The 20,244-nt window shown below is 36.4% G+C and overlaps 1 protein-coding gene and 1 pseudogene across 1 annotated transcript; both read left to right on the forward strand.

The window, feature by feature from the left end:
* The first annotated feature begins 2,275 nt into the window (after nt 1-2,275).
* On the forward strand, nt 2,276-3,490 carry LOC104667672 (annotated as a pseudogene).
* Nucleotides 3,491-8,334: 4,844 nt separating this feature from the next.
* On the forward strand, nt 8,335-9,544 carry LOC104667673 (L-lactate dehydrogenase B chain). Its single transcript, XM_030934803.1, is given in 3 exon segments — nt 8,335-8,478; nt 8,480-8,958; nt 8,960-9,544. Coding segments are annotated over 3 exon segments (993 nt in total). The 3' UTR covers nt 9,330-9,544.
* Nucleotides 9,545-20,244: the final 10,700 nt, after the last annotated feature.

A 20,244-nucleotide genomic window follows, 5' to 3' on the forward strand; every position in this document is an offset into this window, starting at 1 on the left:
TTACTAGAATGGCTAAAATACAAGAAATTGTAACAACATAAAATTCTAATGAGGATGCAGTGCACCTAGATAATTGATACGTTGTTGGTAGTACTGTAAGATAGTACAGAAAGTAAAATCAGTTTGGCAGTTTCTTAGGAAACTGTTCATACAATTACCATATGACACAGCAATTGCACTCTTGGGCATTTATCTCAGAAAAATGGACACTTAGGTTCACACAAAATCCTGTAGATGAATGTTCAGAGTAACTTTACTTGCAATTGTCAAAAATTGAACCAGTGCAAATGCCCTTTAATTGGTTAATTGTTAAACTGTTTACTTCTACACCATGGAATACTACTCAGCAATAAACAGGAATGAGCTTTTGATACATGCAAGAACTCAGTGAAACTTAAGGGAATTATGCTTAGTGAAAAAAGGCAACCACAAAATATTACATATAATGTGATTCCATTTATACAGCATTTTTAAAGTGACACAATTACAGAAATCAAACAGAGCAAATGGTAGTCACATATTACATATACAGAAACAAATATAAGATTTACAGCATACTTTTGTCTGAATCTATGTTAACCTGATATTAGTGAATTAATATCTTTAAAGTATTGAAAGAAAAACCTGTCAATTCAATTCTCTTTATTTTTGTATATTTAGCAGCACACTTCTAAATAACCCATGGTCAAAGAGGAAGCATAAGAGATGCTAAATACCCTTTGAATTAAATGAAACCAGAATCACAATATATCAAAATTTGTGGTACACAGCTGAGGTAGAGCTTGGGGGAAATTTTATAGAATTAAATGCTTACATTAGTAAAGAATAAAGGTCTAAAATTATTTAATATTTCCCCTTAAGTAACTAGGGGAAGTAGAACATTTCAGACCCAAGGCATGTAGAATGAAGAAAAGCTAGAGCAATAAATAAGTAATAAAAGTAAAAACAAAAAAGAGAAATCAAAATTTAAAATAAACAATAAGGATAATCAATAAAATGAAATGATATTTCTGCAAGATGAAAAAAAGAATGCCTGTAATTGGTCTAATGAAGACAAAATAAAACACAAAGAAAGCACAAATTACCAACATAAGAAACAAAAGAGGAGACATCACTACATATGCTTCCAAAACTTAAAGCATGAGTGAATATTTTAAAAATTCTATGTCAATAAATTTCATACATAAAATGGACCACAATTCTTGAAAATCAAACATTACCAAAATTTATTGAAAAAAAAACAGATTAACCCAAACAAAGATAATTAGTAAACAAATACCATTTTCAGTTAAAATATCTTGCATGGGGAAAATCCAAGGCTAAAGATGTCTTCAGTGGCAATATATAATAAACTTTTAAGGAGAACTAAAAGCAATGCTACAAATACTCTTCTAGAAAATAAAAGAGGAGAGAAATTTTCAAATAATTTTATGAGTCACAAATTCGCAAGACATCAAGTCGGACAAAGACATTACAAGAAGAGAAAACTAAAGACCAAGCTCCTTCATGAACTTTGACAAACAGTCCTGAAAAACATATGTTAATAAATCAAATCCAGCAATATATAGGAAGGATAATATATCATGACTAAGTAGGGTTTATTACATGAATACCAGTTTGTTTCAACATGGGAAAATTAATCAATGTAATTCAAAGTATCAACAAGAAAAAAATCCAAATTATATAAGATTTATCTCAATAGATGCAGGAAAAGCAGTTGACAAAGTTACATCTATTGGAAAATTCTCAACAAACTAGGAATATAAGGAAATTTTCACAACCTGAGAAAAGGCATGTCTGGAATATATACAGTTAGCATCAGACTTCCTGGTGAAAGACTTAATTCTTTATCATATCAGAAACAAGGTAAGGATGTTCACTTTCACCACTTGTATTCAACATAATATTGTAGGTCCTAGCCAGTGCAATCATGTACGGAAAGTAAATAAAAGGCAGGTAAATTGAAAAAGAAGTAATTAAACTATATTTATTTTCAGATGTCATGATTGTCTATTTATAAAAAAACAAATAATCTTCCAAAAAATCTGTTATACCTGAGAAGCAAGTTTTTCACCATCACAGAATGCAAAGTCCATATATAAAAGTCAATTGAAATTTTATACTCCATCAATGAACAACTGAAAATTTAAATGAAGAAAACACTACTATTTATAATGGTATTGAGAGATGAAATACTCATAAATAAGCCTAACAAAATGTAATGCTTATGTGCTGAAAAATATAAAACATTTCTCCAGTGGGATTTGATGGTGTGATGTCTCACAGAAAGTTCTCCGCTCCCAGACACGGGTCCCTCGGCTTCCTGCCTTGAAAGTGCAGCAGCAGGCATCATGGGAAGGTGAAGAGCTTCCCCAAGGATGACCCTTCCAAGCTGGTCCACACAGCCTTCACAGCCTTCTTGAGATAAAAGATTGGCATGACCCACATCGAGAGGGGAAGTCAATAGGCCAGGATCCAAGGTGAGTATGAAGGGGTGGTAGAGGCTGTGGCCATTGTGGAGACAACCACCCATGGTGGTTGTGGGCATTGTGGGATATGGGGAAACCCCTCGAGGCATCTGGACTTTCAAGACCATCTTCGCTAAGCACATCAGCAATGAGTGCAAAAGGCGTTTCTACAAGAACTGGCATAAATCTAAGAAGAAGGTCTTTACCAAGTACTGCAAGAAATGGCAGAAAGAGGATGGCAAGAAGCAGGTGTAGAAGGACTTTAGCAGCATGAAGAAGTACTGCCAAGTCATCCGTGTCATTGCCCACACCCAGATACACCTACTTCCTCTGCACCAGAGGGCCCACCTGATGGAGATCTAGGTGAACTGAGGCAACATGGCTGAGAAGCTGTACAGGGCCTAGAAGAGGCTCGAGCAACAGGTACCTGTGATCCAAGTGTTTGGGCAGGATGAGATGATCGAAGTCATTGGGGTGACCAAGGGCAAAGGCTACAAAGGGGTCACCAGTTGTTGGCACACCAAGAAGCTGCCCCACAAGACCAACCACGGCTTGTGCAAAGTGGCCTGTACTGGGGCATGGCATCTTTCCCATGTGGCTTTCTCTGTGGCATGCACTGTCCAGAAAAGCTACCATCATGGCACTGAGATCAACAAGAAGATCTGTAAGATCGGCCAGGGTTACCTTATCACGGACGGCAAACTGATCAAGAACAATGCCTCCATTGACTATGACCTGTCTGACAAGAGCATCAACCTCTGGGTGGCTTTGTCCACTGTGGCGAAGTGACCAATGATTTTGTCATGCTAAAAGGCTATGTGGTGGGAAGCAAGAAGCGAGTGCTCATCCTCTGCAAGTCCTTGCTGGTCCAGACCAAATGGCAGGCTCTGGAGAAGATTGACTTTAAGTTCATTGACACTACCTCCAAGTTTGGCCATTGCCACTTCCAGACTATGAAGGAGAAGAAAGCATTCATGAGACCACTCAAGAAAGACTGAATTGCAAAGGAAGAAGGAGCTTAATGCCAGGAACAGATTTTGCAGCTGGTGGGGTCTCAATAAAAATTATTTTCCACTGAAAAAAATAAATAAATATGAATAAAACATTTCTGTGAGAAATCTAGAAAGATCTAAGTAACAGGAGAGATACAGAGTGATCATAGATTACAAAACAATATATTAAGATAATTAAGATATCAAATCTCCTGGTATGAATCAAGGCATTCTCAATCAAAATTCCATCAGGCTGTTTTATTTTCATAAAAGTTATCAAGCTAATTATAAGTTTTATATGAAAAAGTCAAAGAACCTGGAATTACACAAACAACTTTAAGGAAAACAGAATTCAAGGTATTTTACTATTTAATTTTTAAGGCTTACAAGTTTATAATTATCAAGTCCGTGTGGCATTGATAAAAGGACAGACATAGAGATTTGTGGAACAACATAGAGAATCCAGAAATAGACATGGATCTATATGTTCCATTGATTTCTTTGACAAATTGCCAATATAATTCACTGATACACGATAGTCTTTTGAAAAATGTTGCTGGGAAATGTATGCATCTCTATTAATAAATGAACCTTGAACCATACATCAAACCACATGTAAAAATTAATTAAAAATATATCATAACCTAAATGTAAATCTATAAAACTTCTAAAAGCAAACCTAGGGGAAAATATTTCTGAATTTTGACTATCCAAAGATATAGTGACTATACAAGAATACAAACCATTAAAGAAAAATAAATGATAAATAAGACATAATTAAAATTGAAAACTGCAGTTCTTTAAAACACAATTTTATAAACATTAAAAGGTAAGCCACAAAGACAAAATATTTGCCAAATACATATCTGATAAAAGACCTATGCACAGAATTTAAAAAGAAAACTATAACTCAATGTTGTATGTGCTAGTACATTTGCATTGCAATAAAAGGAATACCTGAAGCAGGATAATTGAGAAAGAAAAGGGTCTTATTTGGCTCATGGTTTTGCAGGCTGTCCAAGAAGCATGGCACCAGTATGTGCCTCTGGTGAGGGTCTCAGGAAGCTTATAATCATGGCGAAAGGTGAAGGGGAATCAGCATGTCACATGGCAAGAGAGGAAGCAAGAGAAAGAGGAGAGGCGCCACACTCTTTGAAATGACAAGATCTCATGTGAACACAGAGTGAAAACACACTCATTACCACAAACGAGGGCACCAAGCAATTCCTGAGGAGAGATATGCCCCCATGACCCCTACTTGGCCCCATCTTCAACGTTAGAGGTCACATTTTAGCACACATTTGTAAGGGACAAAACATGCAAACCATATCACTGTAGTAATAAGACAACGAAATTTACAGAGGAAAGATTTGAACAGACACTTTATCAAAGAAGAGATACAGATTACAAATAAGCACATGAAAAGATGATCAACACCATTAGCCATTAGGAAAATGTAAATTAAAACCACAATAAGATACCATTACATACCTACTATACTATAAAACTATCTAGATTTTTTAATGCAAATACAAGAAGGAAGAACAAATTTAACTTCCATGCATTGCTGGTAGGAATGCAAATTATGCAAAGATTTTAAAAAAGATTTTGGCACTTTCTTCGAAAAATGAACATACACTTATCATATGACCCAGCCGGTTGAATACTAGTAATTTATCCAAGAGAAATAAAAAGATGTGTCCACACAAAGAACTTCACACAAATGATCGTAACAGCTTTATTAATAATAGCCAAAAACTGGAAAGTATCCAAATGTTCACCAAATGGTGAATGGCTAAACAAATTGTGGTAGACTTACACAATGAAAACTATTTAGCAATAAAAAGACTGATACACACAATACAGAATATTAAAAGTCCTATTTTTAGGGTAAGAAGCCAGACACAAATCGCCTATATATGATTACATTTATATGACATCCTAGAAAAGACAAAATTTTAGAGACAGATATCAGATCAGTGCCAGAAGCTGGGAGTGGGACTCCTGATTTCATTCTAAAGAAAAGCCAGTGTCCTTCCAATATGACATCCTCATTACCTCTCTGACCTTATCTTCCACTCCTCTCTTGTTCACTTCACCTGAGCCCCACTGGCCTCCTGACCTTTCTTTTTTCTTTTTTTTTTTTTTTTTTAGATGGAGTCTTGCTCTGTCACCAGGTTGGAGTGCAGTGGCGCCATCTTGGCTCACTGTAACCTTCTGCCTCCTGGGTTCAAGGGATTCTCCTACCTCAATCTCCCCAGTGCTGGGATTACAGGTGCCCACCACCATGCCCAGTTAATTTTTGTATTTTTAGTAGAGATGGGGTTTCACCATGTTGACCAGAATGGTCTCAATCTCCTGACGTTGTGATCTGCCTCAACCTCCCAAGGTGCTGGGATTAACAGGCATAAGCCACCGTGCCCGGCCCCTCCTACCTATTTCTAAAACACACTAGGCACACTGCCATTTTAGGGCTTTTTGCACTGGCTATTTTCTTTACCTTGAACATTTTTCTCTGAATAACTGGTTGGTTTACTTCCTCTTGAGTCTCAATTCTTTCTTCAAATGACACCTTCTGAAGAAAGTCCACCATGACAATCTTATTTAATACTGATTCTTCCTTTCCACACATTCCAGACATTTATCATCTTCTAACATATTAAATAACTTACTCATTTTGTTCATTTTTATTTGCCTTCCCCACTAGAATATGAGCATTATAAGAGCAGAGATTTTTGCCTGATTTGTCTATTGGTTTATTCCAATCAAATAGAACAGTGTAAGCTTGGGGCATAGTAGGCCACAATATTTGTCAAATGAATACATGCTACATAAACATAACTGAATAATTATACTAACTGTAAGATTAAATTTGCTTTCCTCTCTTTTCATGGCCTTGAATTTTTATTGTAATTTTTATCATAGTTATTATCCTACTGAGATAGGATAATAAAAATATGTAACATATATGGCTGTTGGTAATTAAATATATATGTTTCTAAAGAAATATTTAGAAATATATATTTCTATATAGAGAGAAATTTATGTGTGTGTGTGTGTGTGTGTGTGTGTGTGTGTGTGTGTGTGTATAGAAACTCAAATACCTTTTGAGAAAGAGTCTAGGTCTGAACTAATAACACAGAGTGAAAATAGTAAATTTTCCCTTTGGCTAAATCTGCCTTTCACCTCATGCAAGCTTTCTTGACTATTCCACCCCTGCCGCCCCCCACACATACACATTGATTATACTCTTGCCCCTCCATATTTCTTCCTCATTCTATTTCTACTTTATTTGATTGCATATGTTGTCTAGTTCAGTGATTGCCAAGCCTGGATGATCATCAGAGTCATTGAAGAAGCCTTAAAAAATACAGATGCCTATTCACTCCAAACATACCGAGCAATGATCATTAGGAATAGAAACCTGGGATCTGTATTTTTGAGTAGCTTATCTGCATGATTTGGATAATCACCCAGACTTAGGGCAAACTTAAGTCTAAATGGTGTAAATGGTCCCTGTCTAAAATGTTTAAATGGTTCCTCAAATGACTCTACAACTAGGTTCCTCAAATGACTCTACAACTAGATTCCAAGTGCCTAAGTTTTGTAATAAGTTTTCCTGTGTCTATGAGAAGACTGATAGGATAATAGGAATTTAAAAAAATGGATGCTTGATGATCAAGACTAGTTAATCGTGTCCATGCCAACTTATTTTATGGCAAGGGTAAAGCATTCCATTTTTATTGGCATAACTCAGTTTCCATGACCATTCATAGTCTCTCATGGCCTGCCCACAGGACTCTGTGCTTGAAACTCCATCCTCTAAACTGTCCTAGTCAAACTTTTGTTTTTTAAAAAAGTGATTACAAGAGGTTTTAGTTTGTACGCCGATGAAACTTGCAGATGATCCAAAGATAGATAAAATTCTGCCATACATTGAATGACATAAGAGATTCAAAATTCCCTGGACATGTTGAGATGTTCAGCCCAAACCAAAATGGTTTAATTTGACAGAGACTGATGTAGTTATAACACCATACTCCATTCCACTTTCAAGAATCACTCCTCAAAATAAGGAATTAGGCAGTCTTATGTTTAAAGAATTTTATCACAGTATATTTTAAATAGGCAAATAATTATAATTCTAATTTTTGAACAACAGATTTAAGTAGCGCTAAAGGTCCAAAGAAATGATTAAACATCGGCCGGGCACGGTGGCTCAAGCCTGTAATCCCAGCACTTTGGGAGGCCGAGGCGGGCGGATCACGAGGTCAGGAAATCGAGACCCTCCTGGCTAACACGGTGAAACCCCATCTCTACTAAAAATACAAAAAAAAAAAAAAAGCCGGGCTCGGTGGCGGGCGCCTGTAGTCCCAGCTGCTCGGAGGCTGAGGCGGGAGAATGGCGGGAACCCGGGAGGCGGAGCTTGCAGTGAGCCGAGATCGCGCCACTGCACTCCAGCCTGGGCGACACAGCGAGACTCCGTCTCAAAAAAAAAAAAAAAAAAAAAAGAAAGAAATGATTAAACATCATGCACAAATATTCCACATAGAAATAACTAATTTTCACATGATGATGCATTGCCTTTCATTTTATTACTATAAATAATTTTTCTTATTAAAGTATAATCATATGTACATAATATCCTATTTTTCCCATTATGTTAAATATACAACCATTAAAAATGCTTTGAAGACTCATATTACACCCTGTAACTTTATTTTCACATTCTTTTAGTTCAAATCATTTATATTAGGCAATGAATACTTTTATACATACACATATGGCCATAATATGTCTGTTAAGAAACTATTGTTGGTCTTCTCCGCACTGCCGTTACAGAGGTCTCCAGCGCCTTCCCTCTCCTGTGCAAAATGGCAACTCTTAAGGAAAAACTCATTGCACCAGTTGCAGAAGAAGAGGCAACAGTCCCAAACAATAAGATCACTGTAGTGGGTGTTGGACAAGTTGGTATGGCGTGTGCTATCAGCATTCTGGGAAAGTCTCTGGCTGATGAACTAACTTGCTCTTGTGGATGTTTTGGAAGATAAGCTTAAAGGAGAAATGATGAATCTGCAGCATGGGAGCTTATTTCTTCAGACGCCTAAAATTGTGGCAGATAAAGATTATTCTGTGACTGCCAATTCTAAGATTGTAGTGGTAACTGCAGGAGTCCGTCAGCAAGAAGGGGAGAGTCGGCTCAATCTGGTGCAGAGAAATGTTAATGTCTTCAAATTCATTATTCCTCAGATCGTCAAGTACAGTCCTGATTGCATCATAATTGTGGTTTCCAACCCAGTGGACATTCTTACATATGTTACCTGGAAACCAAATGGATTACCCAAACACCGCGTGATTGGAAGTGGATGTAATCTGGATTCTGCTAGATTTCGCTACCTTATGGCTGAAAAACTTGGCATTCATCCCAGCAGCTGCCATGGATGGATTTTGGGGGAACATGGCGACTCAAGTGTGGCTGTGTGGAGTGGCGTGAATGTGCCAGGAATTGAATCCAGAAATGGGAACTGACAATGATAGTGAAAATTGGAAGGAAGTGCATAAGATGGTGGTTGAAAGTGCCTATGAAGTCATCAAGCTAAAAGGATATACCCACTGGGCTATTGGATTAAGTGTGGCTGACCTTATTGAATCCATGTTGAAAAATCTATCCAGGATTCATCCTGTGTCAACAATGGTAAAGGGGATGTATGGCATCGAGAATGAAGTCTTCCTGAGCCTTCTGTGTATCCTCAATGCCCGAGGATTAACCAGCGTTATCAACCAGAAGCTAAAGGATGATGAAGTTGCTCAGCTCAAGAAAAGTGCAGATACCCTGTGGGACATCCAGAAGGACCTAAAAGACCTGTGACTACTGGGCTCTAGGCTATAGAAATTTAAAAACTACAATGTTATTAACTCTGAGCCTTTAGTTTTCATCCGTGTACATGGATCGCAGTTTGCTTTGATCTTCTTCAATATGTGAATTTGGGCTCACAGAATCAAAGCCTATGCTTGGTTTAATGCTTGCAATATGAGCTCTTGAACAAATAAAATTAACTATTGTAGTGTGAAAAAAAAAAAAAAGAAACTATTGTTTTGCAAATCATTTATTCATGTTTCTTATACATTATACAGGTATAATTTAAATGTTTTAAATTATTATTTATATGGTTGTTTTATGTATTATGAAGGTCAATTATTAAAAATATTTTTTCACAAAATGCCAAATAATATTTTCGTCTATGTATTTTTTAAAATTTTGAATGTCTTTTATGTAATCCAATGTATTGATTTTCACTTTGTTGTTTCTTATATGATTACAAATTCTTTCCCATTAGGCCTAAATTTACCTATATTTTCTTCCAAGTGTTATTAGCTTTTCTTACTATAGATGCTCCTTGACTAAAAATGGGATTATGTCCTGATAAGCCTGTTGTATTTTGAAAGAATTGTTAAGTAAAAATGCATTTAATATACCTAACCTACTAAACATTATAGCTTAGCTTAGTCTATCTTAAATGTGCTCAGGACTCTGACATTAGCCTATAGTTGGGCAAAAATATCTTAACACAAAGTATATTTTATAATAAAGTTTTGAATATCTCATGTAATGTACTAAGTACCATACTGAAAGTGAAAAACAGAATAGTTATATGGGTACTCAAAGTACAGTTTCTACTGAATGTGTATTACTTTTGCTCCACCTTGAAGTAAAAAAAATTGTAAGTAAAACCATCATAAGTCAGGGACCATCTGTATATATATATATATCTCATTCTTAGGGAATTTATTTTATTGTATTCTGTGAGATGAAGGTATAACAGCATTTTTTCAGATAAATAACATATTGCCCCAACCTATTACCTAAGTGTCTCAGTGTCAGTATTATTTATAACTTCTAAAACACAAAAATTGAAAACATAAAGTCACAGGAAATTTATCAATGGCAATTACAAATAACTAAAGAATAAAAATAAACATATACATACCACTTTTTCAGTATTTTATGGGTACAAAAACATTATTTGGCCTAACTAAAAAATCAGGGTATTCATATGTTACAACTTCCATTATCTAAATATAAAGTGGAAGAAAATACATCAAAATTTTAACAATCATTATCTATACATCGTTGGGTTATGTGTTTCATTTTTTATGCTCTATATTTTATAAGATACATTTGATAAGCATGCATTACTTAAACAGCTTTTAGGCATTTAAGAAATCAATTACCTAATAACAGTCCAAAGGAAGTAAACCTGGGCAGAAACTCATGTGAAAAAGATTCTGGGAATGTTTGTTGATCACAAGATTATTATAAAAGAATGATAAACATAGACTAGCTATCCAGGAATCTACATTAACATAAATATAATGACCAATTTGTGGATAGCAATAGTCCCACACATTTCTATAATGCCTGTCAACAAAGATTATATGGTCTTTTATTTTGAGTTCTGTATTTTGAAGAGAGCATTAAAAAGCTAGAAAACATTCAGAAAAGGTTTACCAGAGGAGCTGGGGTTCTATCTTTTTTTAAAAAAACAATTAATTAACTGACTAATTGTTGTGAAAATGGTTAAACAAACCAAAAATACCAATCAGTACAAGACTAAGAGGGAAATTTCTCTTCATATATTTGAAAATTATCTTAGACAAGAGTTAGTTTCCTGTCACCCCGAAAGACAGGACTGAAACCAGTTGGAGAAGTAGATTTTACCACAGCAGTTCAGATAGAAACAAGATGGTCACCTGTCAGGACCAGTATATAAAGATTTCTACTTTAAGTGGCAAGGTAGATTGGATGTCCCAACATGTTTATTTCAAACTTGAAACTCTCTGACTCTAGGATTATCTAATCACTTTCACTTAGGAAAACATGTTCTTCTATAACATTTAGTATCATCTGGAAAGGATAAATTCAAATTTGACTTACTCATTCTTATGGCTATAAGTCTATTTTAGGCTAAGAATTGTAATATTCATAGGAAAAAAAGTGTATATTAATATTATGAAAGTTTCCCAAAAAACAAAAAATTAAGTTAGAAGGTGTTTTTAAATTTCATCATAATATGCTCTGGAGAGTCATTCAAGTAATAGTATTTCAGTTAGTGTAAAGAATATGTATTATGATGCTGTTCATATGATACTCATAATGCTTTAGGCATGGCAGAAAATATGAATTATAACCAAAATTCACAGTACAGTAGCATCACCATGGTATCAAAGGTCATTGTTGTTCTCATAATTCATTGAAAATATCATGATTTAAGAACTAAATGTCACATAAACTTTATTATTATGATGAAAGATGTGTAATTATACTTCTTGAAAGATATTCAATCTAGTGACATTAGAGATTATAAAGCAAAACAAGGGTACTACCAATTATAACTTGAGTTATTTATCAAGTTGACATAAAACTTTTGTGTCATATCAGAACTGTGTCTATTTTGTCAATTTGTAGCCCAGATGACAGGTTCATTTTGAGTCCTTTCATTTGAACTACCTATGAGTATCACTAAATACCAATGGATATTGGGGCAATCACAGAATTGTTGGGTATAGCCAGGTCAGCCCTTGTGAAAACAAGAGCTCTGATGTCCTTACTAGATGGACACGTTAATTTATCTATTAATCATTAACTAAGTTTCTAATAATTGTCATCTAAACCCTAAAGGTGGTAGGAAGATGTGTAAGATGTTATCCCTGCCATTAAGTTGTTTATAATTTAATCAACATTATAAGGTTTGTGCACAAATGAATAATTCAGGATACAAGGTGATAAACACCATAAAAGAGGGGAAATTAAGATGTACTTGGAGTTCAAATGAGATACATATTGCTTTTGGATAGGGAGAATATGAACAAAATAGTATTTAAGTTAAGCCATAAACAAATATTTAGAATTTGAACTTCGAGAGATATTGGGACAAGAGAGTAAGATATTACAGGACAGAGGCAATTGTAACAACAACAACAACAAAAACAACAACAAAACTACTGAGATGTAAAAAACATATTTGGTAACCGTGAACAGTGCTGAATAAATAAAGTGAGAGATATGAGGGAATGTACTGAGAGATAAGACTGGAAAGACAAGTTAGGAGCAGAGAATATGGGGAGTGCATTGCTAAACAACTTGAAATTTGTTTGGTATGGAGGAGCGTCTGAGGGTTGGGCAATTAGTAACTTTAGGATACCTCACCTCTCAGAAATGTCTTCACTGTGTGCCTGACAGGAAGAGTATATGGGCACATGTTCTTCTTTCATAGGCTCTCAAACACATTATAGCTTTGATTTTTGAAAGAGCTCAGAGACTAACTGGAGTGTACCTAAAGATCTGTGCTGGAGATTAATCTAATTTGCTTGTTTCTCTTCTGGACTCCAACACTTTTATTGAAGGTTGTCACATACAGGTATTATTGAGTAGGGGTCAGGGAAAAAAATAATACCAACATCAGATTAAATGTAAGAGTCAGAAAGTGAAATCTTCAGCCAAACTACATAATTTAACATACAGTTTTGAATAATGTTATTTGTCATATTATCCATGCACATTCTTCTTAATGGATATAAGTAACTGACAGTGCCTATATTTTGATCCAGGAGTGAATGTAAGATTATCAGACTCTACCTCAGTTACTACATATGTAGTCAATTTTTGCATTTGACATATGATGATAAGGCTCCCCAGTAGAAATTCTGGAATTGAGTTAGTAAAATATACATAGGCTATGACACATTATTTACAGAGATAACATAGGCAATAAATAATGGTAATGTAATTGCAAGACAAGAAGCAGGTTGATTCCCTTTAATAAAAACATATTGAGCACTTAACTTGTTGCCTAGCATAATATGGTGGCGTGCAGCAATAGAAGAGATCTTGATAAAGTGATCATATAATTTATTATTGAAATGAGAACACTTTTGAGAAAGAACTCACTATTAAATTATGATGGAATAGCAAGTGGTATAACATGCCCATCCTGAGAAAACTAAGATGTATAGACATTCTCGATTTAGAGGACATGGTCTGTATCTTGCTGGAGTCAGCATGTCAAAAACTCTTGCTATACAAAGTAGCATGCAAGATGGTATGAGTTGAAAAACAAATAAGACTTCAAAGAAGGAACTATAACAATCAATAAAATAAGATTTGATATTTAAACACATGAGAAACTATTGACAAAACGTAAAGATCAAGATAAAGGTAGATGCTGGAAGAAGTTTAAATAAAAGTTAAAAGGTTGAAGTGAAGTGAGTGTGAGGGGGAGCCTGAAGAAGTGTGATGGACCCAAGTCTATACTTATTTTGGAATGAGTGTCTGAATAGCATTTTAAAAAAATGATTTAATTGACTCCCATTGGCTGTCCTTGAAAAGCAGTTTAAGAAGATAACACTTCTTACTTCCCCTGTAAGAAGTGATTTTCCTCTTATAAAGCCAATTCCAATTATGGATTTCATGCATGTCAGGCTCAATAGGCAGGGATATGATTACATCGGAAAGTGGTATGCAATGTGTGCACTTTAAAATTACTCAGAGAATAATAGTTTGCAATCTTTATGTAAATCAGTAAGCCTTTCTGCCTCTATCACTCCCTCCCAGCATTGCAGGAGAAGTGCAAACCTCAGCCCTTTGGGAAAAAAAGTGATGATGAAATATTAATAAAGATTACTGACAAAGTAAGCAGTATGACTCAGGTTGCATAGAGCCATGGAACCTAGATGTTGAACAAATTTATTCAGCAACAGGGCAAGTTATTCAGATGCTTTAAAGCAGATGATATCATCTCTATAAATTGCAGGGAGCTTTTGAGAGTGTGGCAGCATTTTGATTTAGGGGGAGGGGAAATTTGAAAGAAGGGAGTAATTTTATTAGGATTAAAAAGTAGGCAAAAAGGAAGGAAAATTGTAATGAAAATCTCCGTGCACGTCCACAAAATAGCATGGAGGCCTTCATTTTCTCTCTAAAATAGTTACATTTTCCACGGTCTTGTCTTTTTGACCACGATGGCAATTGATTTAAGTTATACATGCTCCTCAGCAAAAGGCTACTGTGCTGAGGCTTTCAGATCATATGTACATGTGACTGTCCAAAGTGAAATTTGTTTAAAACAAATCAAGTAATAGGACTTGGACATTTCCAGTGGTAGGCGAAACAAGTAAGTCAGAAACAATTTTACCCATGTAAATGGGTTTTTATCTTAAAGACTTAGCTGGTAACACACTTTTGGGGAAAGGTCAAAAGGGAAATACTGTCTCTTAAATATAGAATGAACACATGTCCTGCCCTTCCTAAGATTCCTTTCCTGAACTCAAGGGTTATTTATTCCTAGGGTAAGGTGTGGTGGTGGGGCAAGGAGAGATGGAGTGAGGGGTTACAATTCTATTCAAGTGTCTGAGGGACTTAATGGTCAACAGGAATGTTTGAAGCAGCCACTGCATGTCATCTCTGGTAACCCCTCAAGCTTTGCAAGGATAGGTCGTGAGTGGAAGGTTGCTATGTGTGTACCTGCCATATTCAGGTTGTGCTGTTGGTACCTTCTTTCACCACCTCTGAGAAAGTCTTCTCATTATCGTTATTCCAACTCCATCACAAAATAAATTGACCATGAGAGATACTTCACATGGATAAATTTCAACATTGAAAAGTAAAATGAGGCAGCCTATATTAATCAGGAGATATACCCATTTTATGCATGAGAAGTTTGAGGCCTAGAGAGGCCTCCAGTGACTTGTTCAAGGTCAACAAATGAGGTACCAAGGAAACACAAAAAAAATATTCTCAAGGTCTCCTAAATCCTAGCTGAGTTCCTTTCTTTGAAAGCATACTACTGACTTGAAACCTTTAAAAACCCACATGGTCTCCTTTGATAGATATTTTCCTATAGGCTAGAAAGGTAACTGTCATTTTTATAAAGCAAAAGTTATTAAAGAAGAAGACTACAGCTATTTCTCAAAGATTGTAGTTCAGTTATATCTCTGACAGTGAATAACTCATTAAACATGAAACTCAGGTGAGAACCCAGGGGGTAGAGTGAGGGCATCCTGACTTCAAATTTTTCAAAGGAAGAAGAAAAGTTCCATTATTATATTCAAAGGACTTTAGAGGATTGTTGTGGTACTGTTGCATAGGACCAGTAGATTTTTTTTTTTGTTTGTTTCAGACAGTCTCGCTGTGTTGCCAGGCTGGAGTATGATGGAGCGATCTCGGCTCACTGCAACCTCCACCTCCTGGGTTCAAGCGATTCTCCTGCCTCAGTCTCCCGAGTAGCTGGGACTACAGGCGTACACAACCATGCCCAGCTAATTTTTGTACTTTTAGTAGAGGCGGGGTTTCTCTATGTTGATCAGGATGGTCTCAATCTCTTGACCTTGTGATCTGCCCGCCTCGACCTCCCAAAGTGCTGGGATTACAGGCATGAGCCACCATGCCCGGCCAGCGCCAGTAGATTTTCAAAGCCAAAAGAATAGTCATTCTTCATGACTGAGGATTTAATGGGACATAGACCTGGGATATCAAGATACAAGCTGGAACTGCAAAAGACCAACTGAGCTTTGCTGTAAACCATTAACTGCTATTAGTAAATACATTAAATAGATATATTTAAAATTTTTTGTTTTACATGTGGACCATGAGCCTTCCAGAGAAGCTTTCATTCAGTTAAATAATAGCATGGGTGAGGATCCTGCTATGCTATGCAATTCACACACATTGGCAAAATTAAAGTGCTGTTTTTCTTTTATTGACAGGCACTAAAGACTAATGAACTACAGAGACTATTAGTTCAAACAAACTATGAAGAATGTCAACATAAGAAATGTAAATATGCCCATAATTAATAAATTTAATAATCATTTCCTTCTTGTCAAGGGTATTCAGTCAAATCTGGTGTTCATAAAATAAGATGGATGTGTGTGTGTGTTTGTGTGTGTGTGTGTATATACACACACACACACTATATATACACTATATATAGTGTGTACATATGTATACATATACATATATATGTATATATGTAAGAATATCAGACTTCCAGCAACTTCAGTGCTGAACTGAGAAATAGACAAACAGATTAAGATTTTTCTTATAATACTCCCATGAACTAAAGCTCAAGTCTTTTATACCATAAAGTATTTTAACCCTTTTTCAGATTCATATATTGATATATCAGAATCTATCTATATAAATATATATACATCATTTTATATACACTTACTTATCTCATTGATATGGTTTGGCTTTGTGTTCCCACCCAAATTTCATCCTGAATTGTATTCCCGTAATTCCCACCTATTGTGGGAGTGACCTGATAGGAGATAATTGCATCATGGGAGTGGTTTTTCCCATACTGTTCTCATGGTAGTGAATAAGTCTCACAAGATATGGTGGTTTTATCGGGGGTTTCCACTTTTGCATCTTCCTTATTTTCTCTTTGCCTGCTGCCATCCATGTAAGACATGACTTGTTCTTCTTTGCCTTCTACCATGATTGTGAGGCTTCCCCAGACATGTGAAACTCTAAGTCCAGTTAAACCTCTTTCTTTTGTAAATTGCTGAGTCTTGGGTATTTCTTTATCAGCAGTGTGAAAATGGACTAATACAGTAAATTGGTACCTGTAGAGTAGGGCATTGCTGAAAAGTTACCCAAAAATGTGGAAGTGACTTTGGACCTGGGTAACAGACAGAGGTTGGAACAGTTTGGAGGGCTCAAAAGAAGACAGGAAAATGTGGGAAAGTTTGGAACTTCCTAGATACTTGTTGAATGGTTTTGCCCAAAATGCTGATAGCAATATGGACAATAAGGTCCAGGCTGAGGTGGTCCCAGATGGACATGAGGAACTTATTGGGAACTGGAGCAAAGGTGACCCTTGTTATGTTTTAGCAAAGAGACTGGCAGCATTTTGCCCAGTTCTAGAGATTTGTGGAACTGTGAACTTGAGAGAGATGATTTTAGGGTATCTGGGCAAAGACATTTCTAAGCAGCAAAGCATTCAAGGGATAACTTGGGCCCCGATAAAAGCATTCAATTTTAAAAGGGAAACACAGCATAAAAGTTGGAAAAATTTGCAGCCTGACACTGTGATAGAAAAGAAAATTCTATTTTCTGAGGAGAAATTCAGGCCAGTTGCAGAAATTTGCATAAGTTATGAGGAGTCAATGTTAATCCCCAAGACAATGGAAAAGGAGTCTCCAGGGCACGTCTGAGGTTTTCACAGCAGCTCCTCCCATCACAGGCCTGGAGGTCTAGGAGGAAGAAGTGGTTTCATGGGCTGGGCCCAAGGTCCCAGAGCTGTGTGCAGCCTAGGCACTTAGTTCCCTGAGTCCAGCCACTCCAGCCACAGTCCAGCCCTGAAAGGGGCCAATGAAGAACTCAGGTCATGGTTTCAGATGGTGCAAGCCTCCGGCCTTGGCAGCTTCCACGTAGTTTTGAGTCTGCAGGTGCACAGAAGTCAAGAATTGAGGTTTGGGAACCTCCACCTAGATTTCAGAAATTTGCTGCAGGGATGGGATCCTCATGGAGAACCTCTGTTAGGGCAGTGTGGAAGCGAAATGTGGGGTCACAGCCCCCACACAGAGTCCCTACTGGGACACCACTTAATGGAGCTCTGAGAAGAAGGCCTTTGTCCTCCAGACCCCAGAAGTGTATATCCACTAACAACTTGCACCATATATCTGGGAATGCTGCAGAAACTCAATGCCAGCCCATGAAAGCAGCTGGGAGGGAGGCTGCACTCGGCAAAGCCACAGGGGCAGAGCTGCTCAAGACCATGGGAACCCACCTCTTGCACCATCATGACCTAGATGTGAGACATGGAGTCAAATGAGATCATTTTGGAGTATCAAGATTTGACTGCTCCGCTGGATTTCAGACTTGCATTGGCCCTGTAGCCCCTTTTTTTCTGGCCAATTTCTTCCATTTGGAGTGGTTGTATTTATCAAATATCTGTACCCCCATCGTATCTGGGAAATAACTAGCTTGCATTTGATTGTACAGGCTCATAGGCAAAAGAGACTTGTCTTTTCTCAGATGAGACTTTGGACTGCGGACTTTTGAGTTAATGCTGAAATGAATTAAGACTTGGGGGACTGTTGGGAAGGCATGGTTGGCTTTGAAATGTGAGGACATGAGATTTGGCAGAGGAGAGGGGCAGAATGATATGGTTCGGCTCTGTATCTTCATCCAAATCTCATCTTGAGTTGTACTTCCATAATTCCCATGTGCTGTGGGAGAGGTCTGATGGATAATTGAATAATGGGGGTGGTTTTCCCTATACTATTCTCGTGGTACTGAATAAGTCTCATGAGATCTGCTGGTTTTATCAGGGGTTTCTGCCTTTGTGTCTTCCTCATTCTCTCTTTGCCTGCTGCCATGCATGTAAGATGTGACTTGCTCTTCCTTGCCTTCCACCATGATTGTAAGGCTTCCCCAGTCACATGGAACTCTAAGTCTAATCGAACCTCTTCCTTTTGTAAATTGCTCTGTCTTGGGTGTATCTTTATCAGCAGTATGAAAACAGACTAATACACTCATTCTCCAATCTATAGAAGATTAAAAGTAGCAAATTAAAAGGTAAACACAAGTAAAGAAAGTTGTCAGTACAGGTGACAGACTGCAATGAAAAATGGCAGACATTCTTGTAGCAAGCTGAAGGACAAAATCTCTATGACTATACCCAAGCAATTAAAAGCATTGTATTTGGGGCTATTTGGAGTATGGATGACATATTTCAATAAATACAAAGAGCACAATATGCTACATAAGCTGATATTTGACAGTCATATTGATCTGTTTTTGAGTCATGAAGCAAGATAGTTTTATATTCTGTTAGATTTTGTTTATCATCTTGTATATAAATTTGTATAAAATATAATGTATTTCTTGCTGATTTTCTAAACATTTTAGCTCTTAAAAAGGCAAGTTTTAGTTTTCTAGAAAGCTAACATTTTTAGAATACCTCTTTCCTTGATGATGCTAGATTAAAAGTAAATTACCATGTGTATATGTGTATGTGGGAAGAAATGTGGAATCTGAGTACACGGAAAGAATTTCAACATGGACATCAACATATACAGAAGTGGAGCCCCTCTTAGGGTGTGGGGGAGGCGGGTTCTAGACTGAGGCCTCTGACTGTATAAACAACTTAATTTTAAGACCACATAAAATTAATGGGCTCATATGAAGTATAGTGGTTAATTGATGAAGATTTAGAATATTGGGTAGATCAAGATGATTTAGAACAATGGATACAAAAGAGTTACTTTTGTATTGGTTAAGGCAAAAAGTATATGTGAAGATTCTTCATAGTGTTCAGGCACTGTCTCTTTCTGTTAAGGTCTAGAAATTATATCTTTGAGTGTTTTATTGTCAAATGTGTTATTTCTGGCTAATTTCACATCTCTCACTATGACAAAAGATAGCAATATCGTTATTATTCATAATACTATGAGCATTCATGACCAGTTTATTTTAAAATAATGTACATCTTCCTGCTCCTGCATTGCTCTAATGCCATTTATTTAATGTTGGTTACCCTATCACTCATGGCAGTACCTCATTCATCCTACCCCTTGTGAATACTGACTTCCAGTGCTTTTCTTAAAAGTTTATTACTATTCTTCATTGATGGTGATCACAAATGTAAGTCCCATCCAGAGTATGCAGAAAAATGTGAGCAATATTTTGTTTTATGGTCATGCTAAATTTATCAATCAGAATTTTATGACATAAAGACACATCTTCCAACAATGTCTTCTTTTGAACTCTTTAGACCATA

The sequence above is a fragment of the Rhinopithecus roxellana genome, chromosome 7 (genome assembly GCF_007565055.1).
Source record: "Rhinopithecus roxellana isolate Shanxi Qingling chromosome 7, ASM756505v1, whole genome shotgun sequence".
In the NCBI taxonomy this organism is placed as follows: Eukaryota; Metazoa; Chordata; class Mammalia; order Primates; family Cercopithecidae; genus Rhinopithecus; species Rhinopithecus roxellana.